The sequence below is a fragment of the Perna viridis genome, chromosome 3 (assembly GCF_037379345.1).
Source record: "Perna viridis isolate PV_CMFRI_1.1 ecotype Kerala chromosome 3, ASM3737934v1, whole genome shotgun sequence".
In the NCBI taxonomy this organism is placed as follows: Eukaryota; Metazoa; Mollusca; class Bivalvia; order Mytilida; family Mytilidae; genus Perna; species Perna viridis.
In genome coordinates, this window is record NC_142447.1 from 20,235,559 (window position 1) to 20,263,328 (window position 27,770).

The 27,770-nt window shown below is 32.6% G+C and overlaps 2 protein-coding genes across 3 annotated transcripts; both read left to right on the forward strand.

Moving 5' to 3' along the window:
* LOC148621375 (uncharacterized) lies at window positions 1–4,934 on the forward strand. Of its 2 annotated transcripts, none has more exons than XM_088575630.1 (3): window positions 1–512; window positions 1,828–2,562; window positions 3,366–4,934. In XM_088575630.1, the coding sequence occupies exons 2-3, from the start codon at window positions 1,843–1,845 to the stop codon at window positions 4,389–4,391; spliced, it is 1,746 nt and encodes a 581-aa protein (XP_088431756.1). In that variant the 5' UTR covers window positions 1–512; window positions 1,828–1,842; the 3' UTR covers window positions 4,392–4,934. The 2 variants fall into 2 exon arrangements, with proteins under 2 accessions (XP_088431756.1, XP_088431757.1); XM_088575631.1 differs by having other exon boundaries at window positions 1–233.
* Window positions 4,935–12,658: 7,724 nt separating this feature from the next.
* Window positions 12,659–27,710, forward strand: LOC148621376 (immunomodulatory peroxidase-like). The gene is made up of 12 exons (XM_088575632.1): window positions 12,659–12,782; window positions 17,347–17,576; window positions 18,149–18,524; window positions 19,569–19,783; window positions 20,394–20,573; window positions 21,997–22,036; window positions 22,316–22,431; window positions 22,687–22,791; window positions 23,464–23,559; window positions 24,129–24,840; window positions 26,675–26,953; window positions 27,180–27,710. Exons 1-12 carry the CDS (start codon window positions 12,778–12,780, stop codon window positions 27,415–27,417), a joined length of 2,592 nt encoding a protein of 863 aa, XP_088431758.1. The 5' UTR covers window positions 12,659–12,777; the 3' UTR covers window positions 27,418–27,710.
* Window positions 27,711–27,770: the final 60 nt, after the last annotated feature.

The window sequence follows — 27,770 nt, forward strand, 5'->3', positions numbered from 1 at the left end:
AGGCCACATCTTTTGAGTAAAAAATCCATTATTTTATTTTACTGCTTATACTGCTTACTTCATAACTGGTGTATTTTTTTTTATTTGGCAACACGGTTTCTACTTGAAATCCTAAACGAAATTACAATTGCTCTGACCTGTCTGAACAAGATGAAAGTTAAAGTAGGTCACTGGGGATTTCTGAAAACATCTAATCACGTATTATTTAGACAGATGTACTGAAGGCTGAAACCGTAAGTGTGAATATGTATTGATATTTTGTTTTCATTTTGATTTCAAAATTCGACCACAGAGTCGGTCATCAAAAACTAACGTATTGTGCCTCAATTGGTTATTTACAAATGTACATATATTTGTGAAATATACGTGAACGTGTAATATTAAATTGTGTAGACAAAAGTGGTATATTTACATATGATTGGTATTCCATGATGGACATACGACTAGTAATATAGTAACACTTTGTTGAAAGTAGGAATTGCATGATGTTCTACGGTTAAACTAACAAAAAGGTAAGCGAACTATTTTAGTATTTGCAAAAGAACTGAAAGCGAAAGTAGGATAATTATTGATTAGCCTATAGCAAGCCGCGCAAGTTAAATTTGATTTATCATTAAATTAAACAATTAACAAACACGAATTAAAGTATACTATACCCGGACGCAGAGTGGTAATAGGCAGGGGCAGATCCAGGATTTTAGATTAGGGGGCGCAAAGTTAAAATTTCGCTGAAAGGAGCGAGGCGAAATTTTTTTTTAGATTAAATTTTTGAAATATTCTTCTAGAGTGGGTGCAGTGTAGATATCTTTTGTGGTAAAATTAGCGGAAAATTAAAGTTTCAACCTTAAACCGCCTAAATCTACCCTTGACAACCCATGCTTTGCAAATTTTAAGGGGGGGGGGTTGCACGCCCGCCACACCCCCGCCTGAATCCGTCCCTGATAGGTGGACATTCATTGACTTTTCTTATGTATGTACTATAAATAGAAAACTGAAGATGGGATTATATGAGTAAACGCAATACTATTTATGTCATCATGAGTATCTTACGTGGATAACTTGCTTCTTCCAAAACGGCGCTTATAGCAAATACGGTTGATGAACAACTGATTTTACAATATTGTTAAATTCGATTATATGTGATTTAGATGTCAGTCGTTCATGGTTTTGGATTTAAAAGGGTACAAAATTGGGCCAACACCCAAAAAAATCAACTTCTTAATTTTTTTTTTTTTTTTTTGGGGGGGGGGGTCCCATTTCGAATGAAAACCCCTGCGTGCATGTCTGCGAATTGCAGTCAGCTTTCAGATAACTCTTACGGTTTACGAGTCTTAAGGGATGAAATGGTCCCACCACCAAAAAAGACTTTTTTTTTTGTTCCAATTTCCAAATTGTGTTTTATTGGTGTCCTTATGAAAATCCCTACCTGCATTTTTCAATCAAATTCCGATATCTCGTACGAGTCGAGGAGAACACACAAAAAAATATAAAGATCGACTTTTTTTTTTTGGATTCCTAATGAAAATATCTGCCCCATATTTTAATCTGATTTCAAATATCACTTATGATTTTCGAGTCATATGGATCAAAAGCACCAACTCTTGGTCTAGTCTTTATGAATACCCCATTCCTCATTCTAATCACTGTCTCACTGTTTTTATTTTCAAAATAAATAAGTGAATATCAACTCTTCCAGAAGGTCTTTGATGTACATAGGAAACATTGCATCATAAGTTTTTCATGTGTTTTGTAAACTCCCAAAAAATATGTGATTGTCGTTCGGTAGTTGAAAAATATACTTTAAATGTGTTTCCGTTTAATTCGCAGGTTTAAGAATTCAAAATGCCAAGAAACTATGTCGATAATGCTATGAATAGGAGACTTGGTCGTGCGGGAATGCCCGTTGGAAGCATGCCTGTATCAAGCGGAGGTGGTGGTGGTGGATATAGCAGTGGATTCAGTAGTACAAAGACGTACGTCGATAATTCATATAACCGTAGTCTTGGGCGGGTTGGCATGCCTCATGGCAGTATGGTAGTGTCAAAATCAGGATCACGTGATGACAACAGTGTTAGCAGTTTTGGTAGTTACTCCAGTACCAAGACATACGCAGATAACTCGTACAACCGCAGTATAGGACGTGTCGGATTGCCACATGGTAGTATGGTTGTTTCTAAAGGCGAAATGAGTTCTACTGGCGAGAAGACTTACGTAGATAACCGTTACAATCGAGCGGAGGGGCGGGTTGGAATGCCACTTGGAAGTATGGTGGTTTCAAAGTCTAGAGATAATTACGACCGATCATCACCAGTTCATAAACATGTCGCAGAAGATGCTAAAGTGTATAAAGACAACTATTCTAACCGTCGGCTTGGTAGAGCAGGGTTACCCTTTGGTTCTGCAGTAGCATTGACTAAAGTACCCGCAAAAACGTACGTTGACAGTCCTTTAAATAGGATCTTAGGTAGAGTGGATTTACCAAGAGGTTCAATGCCAGTGTCACGTATGAGTAGAACGACGAATGCAACCAGAGATATTTACCTCCACATCAAGACTCAACCGGTAAGTGTTTCAAAGGCAGGAAAGTGTGTCGTAATCAAAACGCGAAATCATAAGGGGACGACCATTTAATTATGAGGTGGACTGGCAGGTTTTGAAAATAAATATTCTAGCACTGAAAAAGTTGAATATAGAAAATTTTATCCTAGCACCCCCTCACAATAAAAATCAAATGGTTGCTCCTTTGTATACGGAAATCGAAGGAAGAAGGCAAAGTTAAAAGACCAGATGCACGTGGCAACCAAGAAGAAATAACGACGGTAACCAATTGATACAAGCAAAATAAGAAAAAACAAACGCGCATAGACTTCTCAATGATAAACTGGGACTGATACATCTCATATAAGTATGCACTGCAAATGTGCATTTGTAAAGTAACACCATGTTATAAAGTTTTTTACTTAGTTTATATATTATTTGTATATATCGTGATATTAGGCTAGCGCAATCAGTAAGAGGACGAAGTTATATATATTTATTTTTTTTAAATGATCATGCTTCATGCAAAACTTTTTGCATCTATTTTTTTTCTTATAATTTAACAAATTTTAAGATGTGAGGCTCAGAGCTGCAAATAGATAAACACTTTGTTTAAGATAGGCAACTTGCAGGGAAACTATAAAGATCCTTACGCGGTATTAGAGGTTAACTTCCTCGGGCTCTCAGTGCTTCTAAGATCAAATTTGTATTGATAACCAGTACTAAGACTTCGTCCTCTATATATTATGCAAAATAAAAATACATTTTCTATTGGTCGATACATTATTCTTTCATTTCCATTAAATCTATAAAAACTCATTTTGTAGTTTGAGGAAATTGACTTTGATTCTTATAATATCAAAGAAGAACAAAAGATGGCTGCCCATGATGTTGCCATGAGTCTTATCAACCGTATGAAAGAAGTTCTCAATTGGCAGAGCGAAACAAAAAACACAGAACCCCCGAGAACATCCGCTCATGTGTTAGGAGAATACAGAGGAAACATTATAGAGTTCGCAGAAATAAAATTACAAGACAAAATTGGATCAGGAGGTTTCGGAGATGTTTTCTTCGCAACATGGAAATCAAGTGTTGTGGCAGCTAAAATGCTTCGTGTTCAAAGAGTTTCCAAGCGACGTTTAAGGGATTTTACCAAAGAAATCATGTTGCTTTGTGAACTAGACCACCTGAATATCGTCAAGTTTATAGGAGCATGTGTTGTTACTCCAAATCTCTGTATTGTGATGGAGTTTATGCAAATAAGTCTTTTTGAGGCACTGCACATCAAGAAGGACATTGAATTTTCGGAAGAAGAAAGAATTCAGATAATTCAGCAATCCGCATGTGGACTGGACTACTTACACGGGTCGAATGTAGCGCACTGTGATATGAAGTCACAGAATGTTCTTCTAGATTACGAAGAAGGTAAAAGCCTTATTGCTAAAATTACAGATTTTGGATTAAGTACAATGAAAAGCGACACAGAAACATCTATGTCGTCGAGTGCAGATGTCGTCCGTAACATCGGAACCCCTCGCTATTCAGCACCAGAAATTCTTCGCGGTGAATTTCTTAAGCAGGAAGAATTAAAAATGGCAGACATTTATTCATTTTCCTTGATAGCGTTTGAGGTAGTTACAGAAAATGAACCATTTCATAACCTGAACTACCTTCAGTTAATTAACCATGTTGGAAACAAAGGCATGACACCTGAAATTCCGATAACCCTATCCCTCGACAATCCATTCGAACGTCTGTTGCAACGCTGCTGGGTTCGAGAACCCTTGTCACGCCCAACTGCAATGGAGGTAATGAAAACAACAAGTCGGCTGGACAAAATATACAAGGTTTAAGTGGACCTTTCATATGTAAAACCTGACTCGAGTGCAAATTTTATCAAGTAGTCTTTACCACGCACTGTGCGTATACTCAGGTGTTTTGGGCAATAGCTAATAGAGTAGTACTGTACTGCAATTTTTAACATATGATGAGGCTGGGTACTTTGTTTACATAATCACGTTTACTTCGAATAGAAGTCGAAGTTTAAAGATAAGCGATACTTTTTACACCAGGAACGATCGTTTCTTGAAAAGACAAATATATATAATGGGAAAGGATTCCGATTAGCCCAAGTGTAATAAACTGATTCCGTTGTTCGTAGAGAGCCAGGAACTGATAGAGAGATATTATATGTGGTGTATGCAATTATATATTTTTTACTTGGACCATAGATGATTAGGAATAATTGAATGAGCACGTTTGTACTGATTTACTATATATTCATGTAAATATTGCACATTTATGTACAATAGTTTGCATGTATCTATATTCTTAGGGATATTGTTCCATGTGTATGTTATCTGAATATAATAGCATTAAAATCTATGATTTTTCAACACTGTATACTTCTATTCCCCATACTCAGTTAAAATCCCGACTTAAAAACATTCTACATCGTTGTTTTTCCAAAAAAGATGGTACACCTAGATACAAATATGTAGTTCTTGGTAGAGATTCCTCATACTTTGTAAGAAATAATTCCAAATCATCTTCTAAATATACAGAGGAAGATGTTTACAAAATGCTGGAATTTTTAATCGACAACATATTTGTGCAGTGTGGTGGGCGTGTTTTTCAACAAACGGTCGGCATTCCAATGGGAATAAATTGTGCTCCTTTACTTGCTGACCTATTCCTTCACTCTCATGAGGCTGACTGTATAGCTGATCTGATCAGAAAGAAAGAATATACGTTTGGCTAGATCCTTCAATCTCAGTTTCCGCTATATAGATGACGTATTATCTTTAAACAATACTAATTTTGGGGATTTGATACATCGCATATCTTGACCTACACTTAGAAATCGATGGTAAAGGAAAACTTTTGACCAAACTTTACGACGAACGTGATGATTTTTCATTCAGAATTGTTAACTTTCCTTTCATCTGTGGCACTCACCCTACCGGTGCACCTGATCCATGCTCCCAGTTTTTAGTGGAGTCCAAGTTGCTCATTTGCTTTTGTTACTTTGTATGTATGATATTAGTTACTTTATGTTCTTTGTTGTGTATGTCTGTTTTCCATGTCTGGTCTTTGTCCCTGGATTACATTCTTTTGATTACCGCTATAACCTTGGTTCCCTTGATTACTCTTTCGAAGGGGTATATTCGTTTAAATAAGTTTCCAGTTCTGTTATATAGGGATGATTTTAGTTTATTCATTAAAAAAACTTATTGGCAATTTTTTGTGTAAAAAAAGAATACATATTTCCTTTGGTAATGTGTGTTTAATTTTTTTCAAATATAAGATTTTCAACATGCAAGCGAGCATGTTAAAATCTCGATTTTACCATGGAGGGAAAAAATAATTTATACCAAGAAATTGGTTCTGTAGAAAAATGGGAAGTGGTGGAAAACTCTCGCAGAAATTTAATCACCGCTCGGTGGTTAATCAAAATGCTGCGTGCGATTAGAGGCTTTTGATTCTTGAAAAAATTGTAGCACGAACAAAATTTCGAAGAATACATGATGTTAATTAAAACTGTGATCACACATTGCATTTTTCATATTATATAGAACTGTCTTTTTTTCTTACACAAATAAACTGAATTTCAAACAAAACTACAGATTTTTTATCCATATACATTTACAAATTTTGTTAAAATTTCTCCTTTTTTTTCTAAATTTTTAAACCTGTCCGTAAGTTAGTTTGCATTTACATTCAATAACTATATTAACAGTGTATTTATCCTACACTATAATTAAACTTAGATAAAACCAAATTAAGCTCAAGAAAATAATTTCCTTGATGAACACAAGATTTTAAAAAAAAATTGACACTTTTTGACAGTATAACCATACCTTACTTTTATAAAAATCAAATGGTAAGGTATGATTAGTTGAGACCATATATATTTGGTTGCTAGATATTAATCTAACGTACATATTTTTTTTTTTTTGGAGGGGAGGTGGTGGGGGTGCTATTTTTGACTGTCAATATCTTAAGATCAGTTCCATTGGTTTTCATTATTTGTTTTCATCATTATTTCATGCATGCTTCTCATCACATTAATCATAAATATTTACCAATCAATAAATAGGAAGTGAATAGCAGTGATTTTAGCCAAATAAAATTGGTGGGAAAAATTCAAATTGATAACTGTTTGGAACACTTCTCTAGTGTTCCTTTACTTTGTTGGGATGTAGGGAGATATATAATTATATATAGACAAGGAGAGACAACAGGCAGTTCAATGATTTTATTGACAATTGACAAACATTGCCACAGAACCTTTTATTTACATTATTCTATACAACAGAACAATGCACATACAGCCCTACAGTGACCTGCACAAAAATGGGTGTGGCTATCTCACATCATTTGCATACATGAAAATTCAACAAGCAACCTATCATTTATGAGGTGAGGACAATTATGACCACTTCCAAAATGAAAGAGAAAAAAGTTTCAATTGTTTGACACAGCAAGCTACAACAAAAATTTGTCCTATATTTTCAGATTATGTAACTTCATCGACTGAATTCAGCAAAACTTGAATAATTCTTTTTACGCCAATTTTTCAAAATATTAAACTCCCAAGTCAAATCAACTAGATTTTCATACTTGAAAGACAGCAATGATTTTTTTAAATAACTCTGATTCCTGAGAAATAAAACATTTGTTTAAAGAACCTGCTGTATTAGCTACTTAAAGAAGAGAGGTGGAAAAAACAGGCTTTGACAAATGGATATGCAATTTTAAAAAAGTATTCTAACAAATCTTCATCTATATTAGCGACAAACTTTGAATTTCTATAGCCACAATTAAAAATTACATGCTAAAAATGCACTTTTTTTTTTGCAAATACTAATAATAGCCATTTCCATACATATATAAGGTTACAATACCAGAATACAAATTAAGTTTTTTTCCTTTAAAATTACTTTCTTCAAGATTAAGTTGTCTTGTACATCAGTTAAGATTATCACCCTAATTTTCTGGTTCTATAAATATATTCTAATTGCACATGAATACCGTCAAACAAAAAAAATCTGTATCCCATACAAGGAGATATACATGTATCTAACCTAAGGGTAGGAATAACCTACTGGCTTTGTTACCAATGACTGGCAATTAACAATTAAGACCGAAACAGGTTCAATCCTAAGCTTAATATTATCTTAATCTTAAACAACACCACAAAGAATTTGACAACTGGTTGTCTTTGAATATATTTTAAAGTAGGCAGACCTAGTGTAAGGGACATAACTCTTACAAATCATTGGAATGTTTGTGTTAAGTATTTAACATCAATCTTGTGTAAGCATCAAAGTAACTTGGATTGTTTTCATTCTGTATCAAATGAACTCTTGATTAGGCTTTGGTGAAATTGAATATGATACAAACATATCACTGATTTCAAGAGTTATGTCCCTTACCCTAGATCTACTTCCATATAAGAAAATATCAGGCAGATAGAACAATAGAAAATTGTAAAGTCACTGATAAATAACAGCTGAAATAGACACATGTATTAGTAGTCAATTCATTGCCAGATCAAATGCTGCATATTTCTTAAAAACATTCTCTTATGAAACGTTTTCCAACAACATATAATAACATTTAACACATCATATTTTGATTTGCTTCTAAGCAAGAAACTGGTTTAGTAGTACTAACCATTACAATAAATTATAATACTGTGAAATCATATATCTGTAGTAGAAAAATGTGCAGTTTAAATAAATTTGTGTAAGATTAAAGTTATTAAAACATACAAACTTGTAAGTACTCAAGATGACGAATACTTTAACATATTTTAAGGAGAGTATCTGACCTTACAAGGCATGGCCATAGACAACCACTAGTTGATGGGTCTCAGAAAACTCAATCAAACCCATGTAAGATACAACAGATCCTATCTAGTTCTAACTTTTCAGTAATTAGCTATTAAGAACAATGTGATAGGTATTTTAATTTCATGGTGTATACCAATATCAATTTAACAGATAATCCACAAAACATGACACAAATTTTAACACAAACCAAATGCAACCTGAATTCATAGACCACGTTTTACAGCATGTAAAGCCCTATCAAGCGAGAATAACATTATCAAAGTATTATCGGGTATTAACAATGTCCGTCATATAAGGTGATAACACAAGTTCTCTTTATATAAAATTCAGTTTTATTTTTTTCATGATATGTAACAGTCCTTCTGTGGTTTGAGGCAGCTGATGTGATACAAATGATACTCCACTAAAAACTGGGAGCATGGACCAGGTGCACCGGTAGGGTAAGAGTTGAAATAGGGTTTCTGATACAAATGTATAATAAACTGGATTCTTATACATTTGTATCAGAATTTATTGACACCATTGTAGGTTGATTCATGTTGACTCGATGTGGCCTATCACTCTTATAAAATTATAACCTTTGAAAAATTGTTTTTTATGTAAAGACAATGAAATATTCAGAAAGAGTTCAGAGAATAATCAAGCATTTCTGTTATTTACCATTGCAGTGAATATACATGTACATGTACTGGTTATTTTTTAATCACATTTGTGTGGAGGAAAAAATTGGGTGAGGGTCTCGTCCTTTTGCAAACCTCTGGATCTGCTATTGAGCATAACAATATACAAAAAAAAATGAAATACCCCATAGCTGCTAGACATGGCCTCAGAGGTCAAACCCTAAACAGATGAGGCGAATTAAAGTTTTGTTTATAACAACCACATATACAGGTATCCATCATGGCACGTGTGTGAAGATCCAAACCTTATGATGGTACCCCTTAATTCATACTTAAATAAAGAATTCTTCGGAGCATAACATAACTGCGATATGTTAAACTCTCTTCACTTTGGGAGATTGTGGACACGATGTTAGTGTTTAAACAAAGGGACTTACAGTTCAACTGGTTTGGAAACAATATTGCACAAAATCTGAAATTCAAATTAATTGAAATAGGGTTTAAGGGTGCTAAAAAGAAATTTCCTTAAATTCCTATAACTCAAGACAATAAGAGATACATTTTGTGCCTGATATTTAATTGAAAAATATAGACATGTACTTTCTTGAGGAATCTAATAAATAAGTTAAAAAAACAGACCTTTAAAAAAAGAACTTTGTAATGTGGCCCTACTTCAGTTGATTGAAAAATTAGTATTCTAAACCTTATCAATGTATATTTTACCCCTTTTTTCTTGTTGTTTTTATTTTTAAACTTATTAACATACAGTATTGAGCATGTTTGAACCATTGTGTCTATTTGGTTTTGTGTCATGACCATTTATTGTAAATGAGTTGGTACAATAAAATATTTGTATTTGCACAATAAAAGTACCTTACCTAAAAATCAATAATATGCTTGTAATCGTTCCCTTTTCCTTCGATCTGTTCAACTTTTATACAGAAACACTGTGTATCCTTGAGCCAGTTTGCATGTCCATGTGCAATGATTAATGTACATTTACATGTACACATATACTTGCTTGTATGACATGTAAAATGATACCATGATTTGTAGGTCCTCCTCTTTCACTTCAGTTAAATCTGAGACTGACTATGATGTTCCTTCATGTTTAACATAACCTCATTGTAATCCAGTGAAACCAAAAACAGTAAAAGTATGATGTCCATTTGTAAATGCATGAAAGAACCTTCATTTAGTATAGTGTTATACTGAATATGAACAATAATGTTTAGTTCCTGGGTCAAAACCTTCAAGGAGGCATTGCAGTGAGCACTAACGTTTTAGTGTTTGTTCTTTATTCATTTCTATATAGATATAAATTTTGTAAACAAGGCTTTCTCCTTGACTGAAATGCAGTTATAAAATAATACGTAAATCCATTGCATTCTTACGAATGACGTTTCATCCCGACAAATAATTTGCGGTACGTTTATTTTCTGTAATTCGGAATAAAAAAACACATTTCAATTCATGTCAGAAGGAACTAATGAATAAGATATTTTTTGTCACTAAAACAATGGATATTTTTAGTGGGGAATACAGGTACAGGGGAAGTAACCGTCTTCCAGTGTACATCATACCAAGACTAACTCATCACATGCATGTGGGTTCTAAGAAAATGGTTTTCTATGAGTTTTATATGTCATGCTGTGATTCGAAATCAATTATTTCTGTACTTCTGATATAATTATTGCAATGGTATATTTATACATCGTGCATTATGGCTGAATAAATCATTTAAGAATTATCCCATTTTCACCAAAAATACCTCTATTTTACATGTTGAAAAATAATATGAAAAATATTAAATGCCCAGCATGAAACTTTATAGGAAATAGAAATAATACTTTCTCTACCTTTTAATTACAACACTGATAATTTTAAGCGTTATTTTAGCTTTTATAGGCATATTGATTACAAATGTCAATTCATATAAAAAAATTGTCTACTATTTTCCGAAACTTGCCACAAAGCCAATTTTTACATACGGCTATATGAGTAACTATTTTCCACTTCTATCAATATAAATTTAACAACTGCACATTAACCTTTTTAACTTTACACAACAAAGCAAACATAAGTAACAGATAAATATGGTCCAAATTTGGTCGTGAAAACCGGCGCATCATTTAAGAAATACTCATAATACCTAAAAACGGCTGTTACTAAAAGTAGAACAAAGTCTGGTCAAAATAATATGTGTTTTTGGGAATCTCTTATGGTCTCCTTTCATTACTAATATAAAATTTACAGCAATTCCAAAATGACTTTCGGACGATTTTTCTAGTGTTGCATGGTTTTCTCATAGACAGGCTCTTAAATATATCTTGTCTCAACGTGGAGATTCATATCGGTCGATCAGATTTTGGTGACGACTGTAAAACTTCTGTAGTGATGCCATTAACAAAGTTTGAATATTTCCTTGATTGGGACGTTTATTTGCAGAAAAAGTCAATGCATAGATCACAGACTCGACAGTAACAGATCAATTGTGAAATATATATATTCCATAGACTAAAGATAGTGGTACACTGCCTCTAAAAAGGGAGGTTTACTAGGAAGAAGTCAAAATCATCACGTTTGTCATCAAGTATCGATTTCAAACGTCCTGTAGATAAATATATACGTACAAATTTAGGTCTAGGTACGTAGTATATGCCAAACGAGGATGTATCAGCTGTTTCTTTAATTTCAAGTTCATTTAGGTGTAAGTTATCCTTGAAACTATCAAATTAAAGCTGGCTTCATAGGAATTTGTGAACAGATCGGTCAAGATTGGCACACAATTCGTTCCAATGGTATTTCGATGGTTTGCTGGAATACATGTCTCCCAAATTCGTCAATAATGTTGTTGACCAGAAATTCCAACATTTTATAAGCATCAGACTCGAAGTACTTTTTGTAATGCTCTGTAAGTTTTTTTGTTTTTTTTTTGTTCATATAATAAGTCTTTCTCAACCTAGTACCAAAGTACCAAATAAGAAGATCTTTTATATCTTGTATAAAAGCATTTGTGGATAAGATCACATTGAACTGACTAAAGCTTGATCAGTTTTTGTAATTGATATGGCAGTGTAGTGGACAAAATAGAAAAAGTAAGACTTTGTATACTGCTACAAAAAGTAAGGTTTATTTTTCCTTTTGTTGTTGTCTTAAGCTTCAGTCCGGTACTTGATTGCCTCAATACGTATTATTTACATCAATACAACACACATGATTTGTTTAACGTTGAAACATATTGTTCAACCTAAGCTCTAGATACTCTTAATACCTATAAATAGTTTATACTTGATTCATATAACGGATTCAAAACGAAATGAATGACATCAAAAGTACGCATAAAAAAATTAATATATAAAAAAGGTGTTTATGTTGTTAGGTAAACACGGAAATATATCGTAAGTAAAACATGAGATCGTACTTTGGACAAAACTTATCGGTTACACCCTAAATCCGCTTTCGCTCCTCATCTACTTCATTTATCTCAATAATTACCTGAATCCAGAGTCTTAGCTTTAAAATGTAGACAAATTATTTTTAAAAAATCCGGATATCATTAGTTAAAACGTTTTGAAAGTGCACAATTTTATTATAGATCATAGTTATATTTCAAACTTTGATAAATGACGCTCAAAATAATGACATTGCACAATACAATGTTATTGGTTAACGAAAAAGTTGACGTAAATGTTCAACGATATTTTCAAAGTGTATAAATATGTAAATTAATGTAGATATCTTGCTATTTCTGTTCAACAATGTGGTAAGATCAATTTTATTATCAATTTTGAATTGCCTTTTAAAGTACAGGGCTTTTTATTTCAATTGTGCATTGTATTAAATGGTTATCATTGGTGTAAAAAGGAGACTACGGAAGCTAAAGCCGTTCAGGATAACATTTATGTTTTATCTGATTAATTTCGCATGTTTGCCAATAAAGTAGTGTTAAACCATTTTTTTTTTTATTAAAATGTTTATATTGTTTTAAACACATTATATAAAATATAAGTACTGGATGTGTAAACATTTTAAAGAGCGTTATTATGCGTCGATCATTGCTTTTTGTTGTATATTTTACTTTTACATCAGTTAGTAAGTTCTAAAGTCATATGCAAAATGAAAGTAATATTTAATTTTCAAAATTTACCGGATGCTCTTGAAACAAAGTAAACCAAAACAATTAGACTGAATAATTCAACCATTTTACCTTAAACGATCTACGTGTTATTAAAGAAAAATGGTTAGAATCTTTTTAACAAACAAATTTAAAATAAAATGATAAACAAGTAACTATTTATTTTAATAAAAAAAAAAAACTTTTAAGAAGCAACTTATATAAACGTTTTCTTTTTTTAACTGCATTTCTACGAAAGATTCATGCATAAATCATTACAAGGTAAATATAATTCCACCAAATTTATACCAGATATCACCTTAATAAAGCATAGCTTAGATAACATTTTAAAAAATGTTCTCAATTATAATAGGCTACAATAAGGATCATCTCAGGATCCCCTTTTGTGGCCCCTGAAATCAATCAAAATGATTAAAACTCACCTAGTTTTGACACCATATTGAATGGCTCCTTACAATAACTAGACTTTTAAACTATTAACTATATAAATGTATCAAATATCTATATTATGAACAAATATCTAACTAATGGTCAGACACCCTTAAATTGTGATAACTCTCGACATAGGATGAATTTCTAATTTGGAAAACTACTAAATAATGTAAAATTCCATTTTGTACTTTTTCGTAAATTTTAGAATTGCATATTTTCAATATATATGATGAGTTTTCTGTATTAGAAATATCAAAATCACAAAACTAAGATTATCTCCCTTGAAAAGCATATCTTACATAAAATACATTAGCTGACTTAGTGTTTAAATGAATTAAATTAATTATACTGAAATATTGGGCTTAATGTATTTATCATATTAGAAAATATTTGTAAATGACTGCATAAACTGAATACAAACAAGACGCATAAAATATCTGGACCTTCAGTACTGTCATATGTTTTAGCCTATAAATATGTTCTATTTGTTTGTAAATACTAAGCAAATTGTAAAATACTACAGTGTGGAACACAAATTACCTAAAGTATTACTAAAATAGCATATACTGCTAAGTTTAATATGTGAATTACTTCATTTTCATAGACAATTTAACTATATGGATCTTTTAGTTTTATTGGTATTCTCCACCACAGAATTAAGCAAAGAGACTTCTTACTTCCTGTACACAAATTCGATTATTTGGGTAATATTTATTTCACCCATACTTATAACAACCATTTCTAATTTGTTAGAAAACTGTCACAGGATCTGCTTTCTTCTAGAGATTTCTATTTCATACAATATATGCGTATGACTTACATACTGTGTAGCATTAGTAGATAACTTTTTGTCTGCTTTAATTGTCAATCCAATTTAGGTTTTGTTATCTGTGCAGTCACCTGGACCCTTCTAAATCTCATTGGATATATGCATGTATGTGATTGATTATAACTAATTTTGTCTGCGCATTTACTTGTCTACAACTCCTTTGCATCGTCTGTCATTCTAGTTGCTTCATAATAAAGTGCTTTCCAACCTTAGTGTATTTTTAAGGGAAAACTATACTTTCTGAATGACTTCACAGCTAGGTTCTGAGCAACTAAACCTCTATTTTCAGTGTTTTCATTTCTATACAAATGAAGCTGCATTTAGCATGGGTCTTTTAAGACCTGTCATATTTGCGGTACACATGTCTTTTGAGGGGCAAGTCCAAAGCCAACTCCTGGAGTGGGAAGTTTTGTACCGCTCAATATAGGCATATCACTCCACTTTCGTTTCTCTTTTGCATCCAAGAACAGTTGTAGCGATAATTTCATCGTATTTTATGGAACTTGTGGAACATATATCATTAATAAACATGCAAGGATTTCATTAAATAATTTTCACTAGAACCAGTTTAAGTGGTATGTTCCCTGGAGTATGATATTTTCCATTTAAAATGGTTTACTTAAAGTATCCTTCTGCAATACGAACTACTGGAAACATTATGTGAAAGTGTAATTAAGAACAAAGGTACCAGCAATATGTTAATGACCTACATGAAGACAAACAATCACTCGTGCTCGCATAAATGTGGCATTTTATAGGTTCGTTCCCTAGCTAAGACGCACCAGAGCATAGAAAAAGTAGTTACTGCTTCTCTGCAGGAGAGTGAGTTCGGAATGAATGGCTAGAATAAGAATAATGTTGAATTAGATGCATACTTGTCGGATTTGCCCTGTGAGCTTGTACAATATAAATCTGGCTCAGCATGTCATGTGAGCTTATACCATAAAAAAAATGAATCTGCATGACGTCTATCACAAGGCAGGGTCAATTCGATTGATCAAATACTGCTTTTGAAATATATAGGATGATAGACAACAAATCAAATTTTGACAGGTGTAACGATATAAAAAGGTGCATTCAACTTGTCAATCGTCGAAAACTAGACAGATATGACCAATATTCAAGAGACAAGTAAATATGAAATCTAGCAATCAATTTCCAAAATACATCTAATATTATGCTTTTAAAGCCAACCATGACACGACCATGTCGATTATAATTTGTATTTAAATATTTAAAAACTCGTACCTTTTATTTCGTGTATGTATTTGTGATTTGACTTACCAGAACCAACTTTTACACAATCCTCTCTTCTGAATTCGTATTTCGTCAGGTTATAGCACATGTTATTCCCCTGTCGGATTTCTGATTTCACCTTCAAAGCGGTGGATGCGGCAACATCTTTAATCAAGGGAACCAAGGTTATAGTGGTAATCAAAAGATTACGATCAAGGGACAAAGACTAGACATGGAAAACAGACACACCCAGCAAAGAATATAAAGTAACTAAAATCATACATACAAAGTATCAAAAGCAAATGAGCAACTCGGACTCCACTAAAAATTGGGAGCATGGACCAGGTGCATCGGTAGGGTAAGCGTCCTCTGCTTTTCTAGAAACATCCGCCGAGTTGCTCATAAAAAGTAAAAGAGTACATTGTGTTCCCAAATGGTCGTTTTTATTATGCCCGATCTTAAACCCAGCACTATCTATTGATCACTTCGGGAAAAGTAGGAATAGGATTTCTAGTATAACAACACATGCATGGACTGTGATTGATTTTCAGTTTATGAAGTGCTTGAGTGTGTCTGTCCTGCATGTAAAAATGTTTTCTGCTCTCTTGCACATGATACAGATGGACAAGATCCAAAAGATGGGCAAAGCTTCATGGCGTTAATAAATGTGCCATTATGGGGTAAACTTTATTTACCTCCCAACTGAAGAGTGTTTACCTTGTAGGGTACCAATATGGGGACCAGCATATTTTCATATCTTTTTATGGATTTGTTATCTGCACGACATAAATATAATAGTTAGTAAAACTTTCTTTAAAAAAAAGCTGATTCCCATGAGTGGAAGAGTAATCAAAGGAAAAGTGTTTAGCGGAAATCAAAAGAATATAATCCAGGGACAAAGACCAGACATGGAAAACAGACAAACACGACAAAGAACATAAAGTAACTAAAATAATACATACAAAGTAACAAAAATAAATGAGCTACTCGATCTTCACTTGGAGCATGGACCAGTAGGGTAAGCGTCCTCTGCTTTTCTAGAAACATCCGCCGAGTTGCTCATAAAAAGTCAATACCTAAGTTGGAAGTGATAATTACAAACAAGTCATTTGAAAAAAATATTTGTTGTAAAACTATGGCTTTTTTCAACAGTTATTTATTTCTTAACGGGAAAAACAATACCGCATACAGAGAGGAAAAGTTAGTGCATCTAATGTGCACATTCTTTAATTTTAAACAAGGCAAAATAATGCAATTTGAACGGTAGGTGGTATGGCATCATTTCGCGTCGTTGCCATAGTGACATGCCAATTACTGTATGAAATAAATGTTACTCAAACTATATTTGTATCATTACGTTTCACATTATTATTGCCATTTGTGTCAATGAAAAACACAATCCTAAATTTTTTCAATTTTGCGAAATTTGGCTCAGTACTTTTAACTTATAAGCATGCATTTCAACCTCCCTCAAAAAACAGCAAATTAACAGAAAACATGATTTTTTTTCTCTTAAAACATATATACAATTAACATTTATCACAATGATTTGATTGTGAATACTACATGAACAGATTAATGCTTGTCTATACTACATGGTTTTCCCGTAGAAAAACAGATAAAAAAGAATGAAATTAAAACGAAAGAGTTGATTTTAATTCAATATTCATATGAAGTAAATGGTTATTATTCCAGGATCTTAAGAATAATTGTGCTGCAATTATTCGTGTTCGTGCTGACCGATGCTGCAATCACTGTCAACATGAATGTTTTAATGAAAGACAGTCAGAGACACCTGTTAAAAAGACCAGAACAATTTAAACCTTTACAAGTACCGTCCGCCGATGAACTTAAAAGATTTCTCCCGGAAATACGTGAATTGTCAATTCAGGTTAAACAGAATAACATTGCCGCCGTAAAACAAGGTTACCTTTTATTGCATTATTTGAATCAAGTGTTACTACTTAACTTGGGCAATATTAGTCTCATTGCCTATGGTACACTTCGTGTTTAACAACGTCGATAATATGTGTTAAAATGTAGCATTATGTAATATTGGTGCTTATATAAATTATACCTTTTTTCAATTAACTCACTAGCTAGGGAAGTGATGTGTGGATTATTTTCAAAAAGTAAGGAACAAGCTACACATCACGATCATTTCATTATGTTATTCGTCCTATTAGTCTTTGTACAGGTTCAAATTGTCATATATTTTTAACATTTAAAATGAAAAATAAATACTACACGGCGTGATATTTTATATCGCTTTTATAAGTTTATATTATCATATAAAGATATATGTATTAATAAGTCTACATTTGAACATTGTATTGCTATTACATAAACATTTTACTTCGTAAACATATAATGCTTTACTTTTAAACAAATCACCTGTTCCGATGTAATGGTTACAAAACACTTACTTTGAATAACGTTTTAAGTCGCACTTTCTGTTTTTTACATGTTTGCATATTACTTATATCATGTATTTCAGGTATCGACACACTAAATGGAAACGCAACCGCAATCTTTGGTCCGCATCTAATCACGGACCCGATGTCCATAGATATCAGTAATGACGGATTTGTGTTCGCTGAAATCACAAAACGGGCATTAGAAAGAGCATTTTCGACCACCTTTCCACACACAACAAGAACAACAACAACTGAAATTGATGCTTCGACCACCTTTCCACAATCAACAAGAACAACAACAACTGAAATTGATGCTTCGACCACTTTTCCACAAACAACAACAATACCACCAACAGAAACCCATGTATCGACCACCTTTTCACAAACAACAACACTTCCACTAAAAAGAGTAATTGATAGCCGATTACTACAAAAGGATCCTGGTAATAAATTGTTGTAAGTAGATTTGGTTCCAAAATAAAAAAAAGGAACACAACATTTAGTCTTATTTCCGTAGACAATTGAGTAATTTAAAATTACAAATTTGACAGAATTAGGTTTTGACTTAAGCAATTATAAGGTGCTAGTATTAAGAACAGGAACAAAAATAATAAAAGAACAACAATATCGAAAGTTTGCTACTATTAAAATAAAAAAGGTCGCGTTCTGAATTACTCAAACAAGAGGAGAATGATCACCGTTAGATATGTAGAGCGGAGGTATAACCTTTCCAGAATACATAACACTACCTTAATAGCATTTTTGTTTTCTAATGTGCAGGCATTACTGACCAACTTCTAGTGATAAGCACTACTTTACTATTAGTTAAGAAATTCGATGTTTACTCTTTCAAGTAACAATAATCATAATTAATTTCCAACTCATATGCTATCTTCCTGTGTCTTTTAGCTTTTAATTTTCTGCAATTGCCCAAATTATTTTATATATTTGTTGCACTTTGCTTCAGGCTGAATTTCAAGCTTAAGAGTTTATACGTTCTTTAAAACTTATTTCTTCTCCAAAACAATTGAAACCCGGATTAAGGCATAAATATTATAAAAAAAATGACCCTTTAACTTACAAAGTTTCTCTCTGTTGCTTATAAAGTGTCTGACTTTAATTCGTCATGTAAAAAAAGCACACACTACTCGGGTGGTAAATCTAGAAAAAAATATCCTTTTTAGCTTATACTGATATCGAACAATTGAGAGTAAAGTATTCATCCATGTTAGAATCTGGTACTTCTGATTGTACCAATTGTGTCTCGTATATCGAAAAAAAAATAAAATAAAATACAGATGTAAAGCAATTTGGGATTGTGAAAAGTTTGAATGTACTAATTAATATTTCATATGCAATACAAATACTTTCCCACGAATTTGGTGCTGAATATAAAAAAAAGAAATCTTTTCACAGACACTATTTTTTACCAATTGAACGTTTTAATTGTATTACCACGTGTTTATTTGCGTGGATCAAAACTTTTTCAATATATTATAGAACAGAGACTAACTTTTTACAAGTGGACGATTTTCTTCAAAAGTTGCCACACCCGGATAGCATATCCCTTAAGTGCAGATTTCCAAATCATCTAGCATGTAACCCGTTGAAAAAGTACCGCAATATCGACGGATCGTGCAACAACTTGGAAAATCCAACTTGGGGAAAATCATTCACCCCTTTCGATAGATTCTTAAAACCAGAATATGCAAACGGTAAACTCGATTTAATTCATGTTTCAACATTTTAACTTTTATTATGGCAATGTATGTGAAATATTGAATAAGAACGTGATAGAGACATGTCCGTTTACTATTTGCTTACAGTTTCATTTCTTTCTGTTATGATAGTAAATTCATATTGAGGAAGTCTCCTGACCTTTCAATGTGTTGATGAATTTAATAAATAGTTTTTATTTAAGTACTTCTCTGTTTAGGAAAAATCAGTAAAAGTGTGGTATTTTATGATTTTAAGATTTAATGGCATCATCAAAATATTTATACCTCCTAACCTCGCAGTTGAAATGCACTAAAATTTAAATTTAAAATTGGAAAATTTAACTGCAATTTTTTCTTATATGAGCAGTCAAAATATATCTATGCCAAAAATTCTTCAGAATAAATTTAAATAGCTGTTCGTCTGTTTTCTAGATGTTTTGAATATGTTTTAGGAAAGATAATGACTTTTTGTGCTTTATTTTTCAACCATTTGACAACATTTTTTGTTCCAATATATACATTTTCTTGTTTTATATATGTAATGTAGCATTGAAATAATACAATTAGAATTTTACTACAATTTGTTAAAAATTAATCACAAATTCAGTGGGCAGTGATGAACCTAGAACTCAAGGTAAATGTGGCATACTTCCTGGAGCTCGTGTTGTAAGTAACAAGGTCCACACAAAGAGTACAGCTGCAGATCTCGATCCACCGCTCAGCTATTTTACCATGCAATTTGGACAGTTTCTAGATCATGATATAACAAAGACAGCACTTGCCAAAGGTTTGTTACCTTATTTCAAACATGCGATACCAGCAACAAAACATTTTAGTAGAGTCTCTATAAATATCAGACATCCGGAATTTCGGGCTTGTCAAATACCAACGAGTTCCACCTTTTTCCTTCTCAATACAGAATACATGACTAGTTTTATTTGGTGATAAGGGCATTTGAAATTGGTAATTAAATTGGCACTTTGCAGGAGTAATCGTACTTGACTTGGTTGATTTAAAGGGAACTGAATGTTTGGAAGTATCTAAAATACAGATATGTATACAGAAAAACTATAACTCAGTAAAGTATATAAATTGTAAGTAGGCTGAGTAGGCTTTTCTGACTTTAAGGTATATTTAAATGTGTAATATTTTTCAAACAGTGGCCAGTTTTTAATAGAGGGAGACGTGATCACGCCAAAGTACTTTATCCCCGCCGCATTTTGCGACTGTCCTCAGTCAGTAATTTCTGACCTCTGTATGTATTGTTTCGTTTTCACTTTCAGTGTATGTTTTGTTGCTGGAGTATATAAGGCAACTACTTCTCTTTATCTGTGTATCGTGTTCTTTTAAAGACAGCTGCAGCCGTCCCAGTAGTGTGAGGATTTCCTCGTCGATCATTAAAAAGCCATGGATGGCCTTGAGAGCTGCCATTCTTCCCTTCGGTGGGATGGTTGTCTCGATCTTTGATATACTCATTGTATCCATTATACTTATACTTTCTGCATATGAACTCCCTTTACTTTTGGTCGTGTGAAATGTATATCAATGGGTAACTAAACAATAATTTAATTTCAGAAGTAACATGGATTCTGATTGGATCAAAATTGTCGTTTATCATTTCATAGATAGAATTTTGTAATGACTGTGACGTCATCAAACCTTTTTAATGATTTTCTAGTTTAACATTCGAATTGAATTATAAGGAATGACTGTTACATTTTTTCGGTCTATGAAAAAATAACCTTAATGCCCGTGGTGCACACTTTAAAATACGCACGTTATTTAAAGTGGGCACCACGGACATGAAGGTTAAATCCCTCATAGACCAAAAAATATATAAAAGTCATTTTTTAAATCAATTAAGATTCTAAGAAAGATGGAAATTGATTGAATAATTATTTCACAAAACATTTCAGTCATTCTGAAATGTCATCTGTGTTCATTGTAGTGGTTGTTGCTACAGCCATGGGGAACAAATTATACATATATCTCTCATGGATAGTTTCTAAAAATTTTATATATGAGTTTCTTACCACAGACACCTGTAATTGTTATTTTATCTATTGTCTTCATAGAAGTTGTGCATTTGATTTTCTAGTTAGTAAGGAGTCAAACATCAAACATGTATTTCAGCTGAGTTTGCTTTCTATCAATATTTACAAAACAATTATACATCACAATAGTTCAAATTCATATCATTTTCATTGTAGGAAGTTATCATCATAACTTAGATTGCTGTGGGTCAGGCAGGTATGATGTAATTATACCATTATGGATAGACGTAACAGAACATAATCTGAACTAATTATCATTTCTTAGAATCAAAATAAATTAGTCATGAAATTGTCTTAGACCAGCAGTACCGTTGATACGGATTACGTATTTTATCATTCTATGCAATAACTGATAGACATTAATATGTAGTTTAATCTTGTCTATCCACAATGAACCCTTTTTTTATATAAGAAATTAAACTATAGAGCATACCCACATCTTCCTTTGTGTATTATTTAAACGTTATTTCAACAGATCTTTCAACCCAAATTGCTTTCCCATTGACATTCCGGCTGACGATCCATACTTTGAGAGAAAGTGTATGAATTTTGTGCGATCAGTACCTTCACAGGGTTCAAAATGTGCATTCGGTAAGTACCTAAATGTCAATATAATCGGTCATTACATTTTATCTTTAAATATATGATGGTGCAGTAATATTAATCATAAACATGTTTGGTATAAAAGTTTTTTCCTTGGCGCTTTATGGAATTGTACATTTGTAGGTTGATTTTGATCAAGAAATTCCTGATATATTGAATATAATTGATTACAACAAATACATGAATTGAATGTTGATAAAGGGTTCCTGGTCTATCGAGGTTTAATTAATATGGTGTTTTCAGGTTTTCGGGAACAACTAAATGAGCTGACCCATTGGATAGATGGATCTGCAGTCTACGGTTCTACCCAAGCACAACTTGAAGAACTTCTTGACCCAGCTATGAATGGTAACAAAGACAACAAATGAATTATCAAAACAAATTATTGATTATATCAGATTTAAAATATTTGATTATACAAGCTTCAATAGTTCGTCGAACACCTGCATTAACAATTGCCTCACAACACATTTTTTTCCTAGCAAGGGCAAGAAAGCTAGCAGGAGAATGCTTTCATTAATGAAACGTATTTTTGAACATATCAAGAAAAAAAGTCCGTTAATTGCGACCTTTTGAAAAATATAAACGAATGTGTGATCAATATTCTTATTTTTTTAAAGAATACTATAAACAAGTGAATTGCTTGCGAATATTTTAAATATTGCAAAAATAGCTAACATTTTGGTTGAATCTCAAAATTAAGTTATGCTACCAATTATTATCGGGTCGCTCATTTGCTTTTGTTACTTTGTATGTATGAATTTAGTTACTTTATGTTCTCTGTTGTGTCTGTCTGTTTTCCATGTCTGGTCTTTGTCCCTGGATTACATTCTTTTGATTACCGATATTACCTTGGTTCCCTTGATTACTCTTTTTTTTAAGATTAATAACGTTGTATGGTCATGGAAGGTCATTCTTGACAAAAGTTAGGAACATTTATTGACAATACTTAGTATGGTCTATCTTCATTTCGTACCTTGTCATATTTTATTATTTCACATTGCATGCTTCCGTCTACAGGTAAACTAAAAGTGTCTCCCGGCAACTTACTTCCTTTAGATGAATCAAATGAATCTGGGTGCATTTTGGAACCTAACGAAAAATGTTTTCGAGCAGGTATACATTAAGGTTCAGCTGAAGTAATCATCTAGGACATTCCATAATGAAATATTTCATTCAAAATTTTAATAATACATTACATATAGCACTGAAACATTGTTCAATGCATCTTTATATGTATATAATACACAAGCACAAGTCAAACTTAGGAAAAAAAGTTATATAACTTCTATATAACATTAACAAAAATGTAAACAACATCTTTTTGAACAAATGTACAGCTATCAAAAACAAGATTTGAAGTCTGAAATTCATAAATTGTTTCTAAATGCACAATGCAGTGCAAGCTATCATTAATTTTCCTGAAAAAAAAGTTGCCATTTCTTTAGCTTTAGATGAATTGTGATATTGCTGACTTCTGAAAATATAAAGACTTTCTAATAAATATTGTTCATAACATTTTTTTTATATATATATAGAATTAATATAAACATTTAACCTTATATATCTCATTACAAAGGGTATGATAAAGGGTAAAAATCAATCAGCGTGTATATTGCACATTTCTACCAAAAGCTCTTATAATGATTACAAATTTCACTATTGAGTTACAAATGACATTATAGGTGATGTTCGAGCAAACGTACAGCCTGGACTAAGTACACTACATACCATTTGGGTGAGAGAGCACAATAGAATAGCCAATCACTTTTTGTCCATGCCAGAGTGTTACAACTGGACAAGTGAACAAATATTTGAGGAAACAAGACGATATGTTGCAGCTGAAATTCAGCACATTACTTACAACGAGTTCTTACCTAAACTTTTAAGTGAAGACATCAGAAAGACTTTTGATCTCGTTCCTCTTGAATCCGGATATTATACTGGCTATGATCCTACAGTTAGGCCAATGATTCGAAACTCATTCGCGACAGCTGCTTATAGAATGGGCCACAGTTTACTAAGGGATCATTTGTTTCATGCTGGTAATTCAGCTCATGATCTGCACGAACACTTTAACAAGCCATCACTAGTATATGCAAACGACGGTATAGAACATTGCGCGAGAGGTTTATACGCAAATAAAGCACAAACAATCGATGAAAAAATGACAACTGAAGTGACATGGAAATTGTTTGAAACCATGGCAAAAATTGGTGGAGACTTGGCAGCATTTAATATTCAGCGTGGTCGTGATCACGGGCTTCCTCCATATGGTAGGTTCCTAGATTTCTGCACTGGAATAAAGATGCTTCCAGATAACTTCAATGCTGGCGTCAAAGACGGTCTTTTTTTCCATACCCAAGCGAAAGCCAACCAATTAAAATCTGTTTACTCGTAAGTTGTTTAATAAACTCGGAACATAGGATAAATAGTCCTTTTTATAAATATTAAATAGCACGCCATCTAAGGATCATGCAAAATGTGATTCATGGGTAAAAAGCCTACATATTTTTAATTTTGACATTTTGTTTGAAATGTCATAGTGAACAGAAATCAACATGTGGTTTTCATATAACTCGTGCTCTTAGGAGATAAAAATTATATAGAATGCACGGTAGATTTCAAAATTAAGGGAGATAACTCTGTAAATGGCGCTCAAATACAATAGAATCTACTGTATTTTCAATGTCGATTATCTCCTAAGAACAGGCAAAGTTGAATGAATAATTACACATTTCATGGTATAGATCCATAAAACAACTTAATGACAAAAAAAGAAAAATATGTAGCTTTTTTGGGGTGTATCGCATTTTTCAGATTTTGCATGATTCTTACAAAGACAGCTACTTAATACCAATGAAAAGGCAAAATCATTTTATTACCTACAATTATAGAAGACTAAGCTCACGAAAATAAAGTCATACTCCTATGACACTAATACACGAATATACTTTTTAGGTTATCCATAAAGTCCATGTGAATCTACAACGATAACGAGTTGATTTTGGAATTTCTCACATCGAGTGAAATAAATTTTATAGTTTTGACCGCGAGGCTTGACGAGCTATTCAAACTTCATTTTTGTATAAAATTTATTTCACGAGATGACAAGCTTTGATTGTAGATTATGTTTCTCTAATGACCTAAAAACGTCAAAATACCCAAAAATGAAAAGCGCGCGAAATGTTATGATTCCGATTCGCAGGAAACATGTTGACGTCACGCAAACGCCAACATTCCAAAGAAAAGAAACTAGGCGAAATTAAAAGTTTTTTCACTTCAAATCTTCCCTTCTTCATTCTTATTTAAGGTAAGAAAACACCAAAATTATCTCATTTAACTGAAATATAACAACAATGGCAAACGAGCCGATTCAAGATGGAGTCCAAGACAATCGATTTCTAAGCCAATCGAACTCTGAGAACAAAAAAGTCACTAGTGATGAGAACATGTTTTTCCACACTGGTCAAGCGGTATGAAAATTGAAGCAAAATTAGAGAAAATAGTTTTAAAGATGACCGAAAAGTTATTAAATTAAAACGTTTCAAATAGGATGTATAAAAACATCATATGAGTGTACATAACAGATTTTTCACTGAAGTAAAATTAATTGGTATATGAATGTAAAGTTACAACAGAGAGATTTTTTTCTCAGATTGAAAATCAAAACAAAATTATGTACATATCCAAAATGGTTACATAACAAGTCAATAAGCAATTAAGGAGTAATGCATGATACAAAGTATCCAATTAAGTACCATATTACACTAATGGATACATCATATCTACCTTGATCACAAATTAAAACAAAACAAAAACAAAAACAAAAACAAAAAACAAACAAAATTCAAACAAACAAACAGATGCGCAATAGCATTACCGACAAAAAACATGAATAATTTCTCCTTAAAGTGACTTTTAAATCAAGTTAGTATTACATGCATCCTATGTTCAAAGTAATCAAGGCATGACTTAAAACCGAGGTCGCAAAGAAATCCACATGGACCAAAATACGTGCATTTCCATCGTTTCATAATTTGAAATATCTTTTGTTAGAATTTAGCAAGCATGTAACGATGCAACAAATTAATTTGAATGTGAATACAATTTTATCAAGCTGCATGTATTAACTGGCATCCTGATTTTGAATACATCGATTTTTGTTTTAATTTTGAACATTCCTTAACGTTATTTATTCAGATTTAATTTGTATGAACTTATGTGTTAGGAGTACTTGCGACATTGATTTATTTCCTGGTGCAATGACCGAGACTCCCTTACCTGGTGGGAGATTGGGGCCAACCTTTACATGCATACTTGCGTTACAGTTCAAAGCTTTGAAAACAGGCGACAGATTTTACTACGAAGGAAACCCTCCTCTAAACCCACATCCTTTTACACCAGAAGAGCTGAATGGTTTACGTCCAATTACAATGGCAAAAATAATTTGTCAAAATACCAAAATTGACAAATTACCAAGAGATGTGTTTCTAGAGCCTTCAGAGTAGTAAGTAAATGTAATGTTATTTCATAAAAGAAAATGTGTATATAATTATTTTGAGATGAAATACACAACCACACTTCTTTATAGCATTTGTTGTGGTATGACGAAATTTGTGTGCTTTATAATTGTAACTACATTTTATCGTTTTTCGTTTTATGAGCTATGCCTATGCATTTTTATTCTCAAATTTTAATATTTAACTGAACGTGATTTATATCATACTTTGTAGCAATCCCAACATTTCATGTTCTGAGTTATCCAACATTTGCTTCCCGAAAAATGGTGGATGGGGAGACTGGCAAAGATCATGCTGTAGCTCTTGCTGTAAAACAGAGGAGTTCCGAAAGTGCGACAACCCACCTCCAAACGAATGTGGTAAATCGTGTGAAGGGTACGACTACAGATTCAAATTTTCGTCTCTTGATGCGTGTAACTGTCATGCTGGATGTTGTAATGGTTGTCAATAAACCGTACATATAGCGTTCAAATCCTTGAAATACGCTTAGCAGCTCCAGTGTTTTTCGTGGATCAGGCTTGATTATTGCAAAATCATGTCTATATTTTGTGTGTCTGACAATGTCAATAGATTGAACTTATACATTTAACATCATTTTTTTTCTTATTTTGCTGTAGCTTTTTTCAATTTCCGATATATCTTCATTTAGCGTAGCCATGTTATGCTTAATCAATAGTTACAGTGCAACCTGTTGTAAATGTTTATCATTTACGTCTTTTTTTTAAATAAAATATTTATTCTGCAGTTTGATGTTTTGAAGTTACGCATAGACTTTTTATGTACACCTTCAGAAATAAGTACTAT

Excerpts from the sequence above, each read along its gene's own strand:
- LOC148621376 (XM_088575632.1), top strand. Across the intron at positions 17,577-18,148 it reads CATTGCCGCCGTAAAACAAG|GTATCGACACACTAAATGGA; the intron begins GTTACCTTTTAT and ends CATGTATTTCAG. Across the intron at positions 22,792-23,463 it reads TCTTGACCCAGCTATGAATG|GTAAACTAAAAGTGTCTCCC; the intron begins GTAACAAAGACA and ends TTCCGTCTACAG.
- LOC148621375 (XM_088575630.1), top strand. The coding sequence starts at position 1,843 with ATGCCAAGAAACTATGTCGATAATGCTATGAATAGGAGACTTGGTCGT. Across the intron at positions 2,563-3,365 it reads TCCACATCAAGACTCAACCG|TTTGAGGAAATTGACTTTGA; the intron begins GTAAGTGTTTCA and ends CTCATTTTGTAG.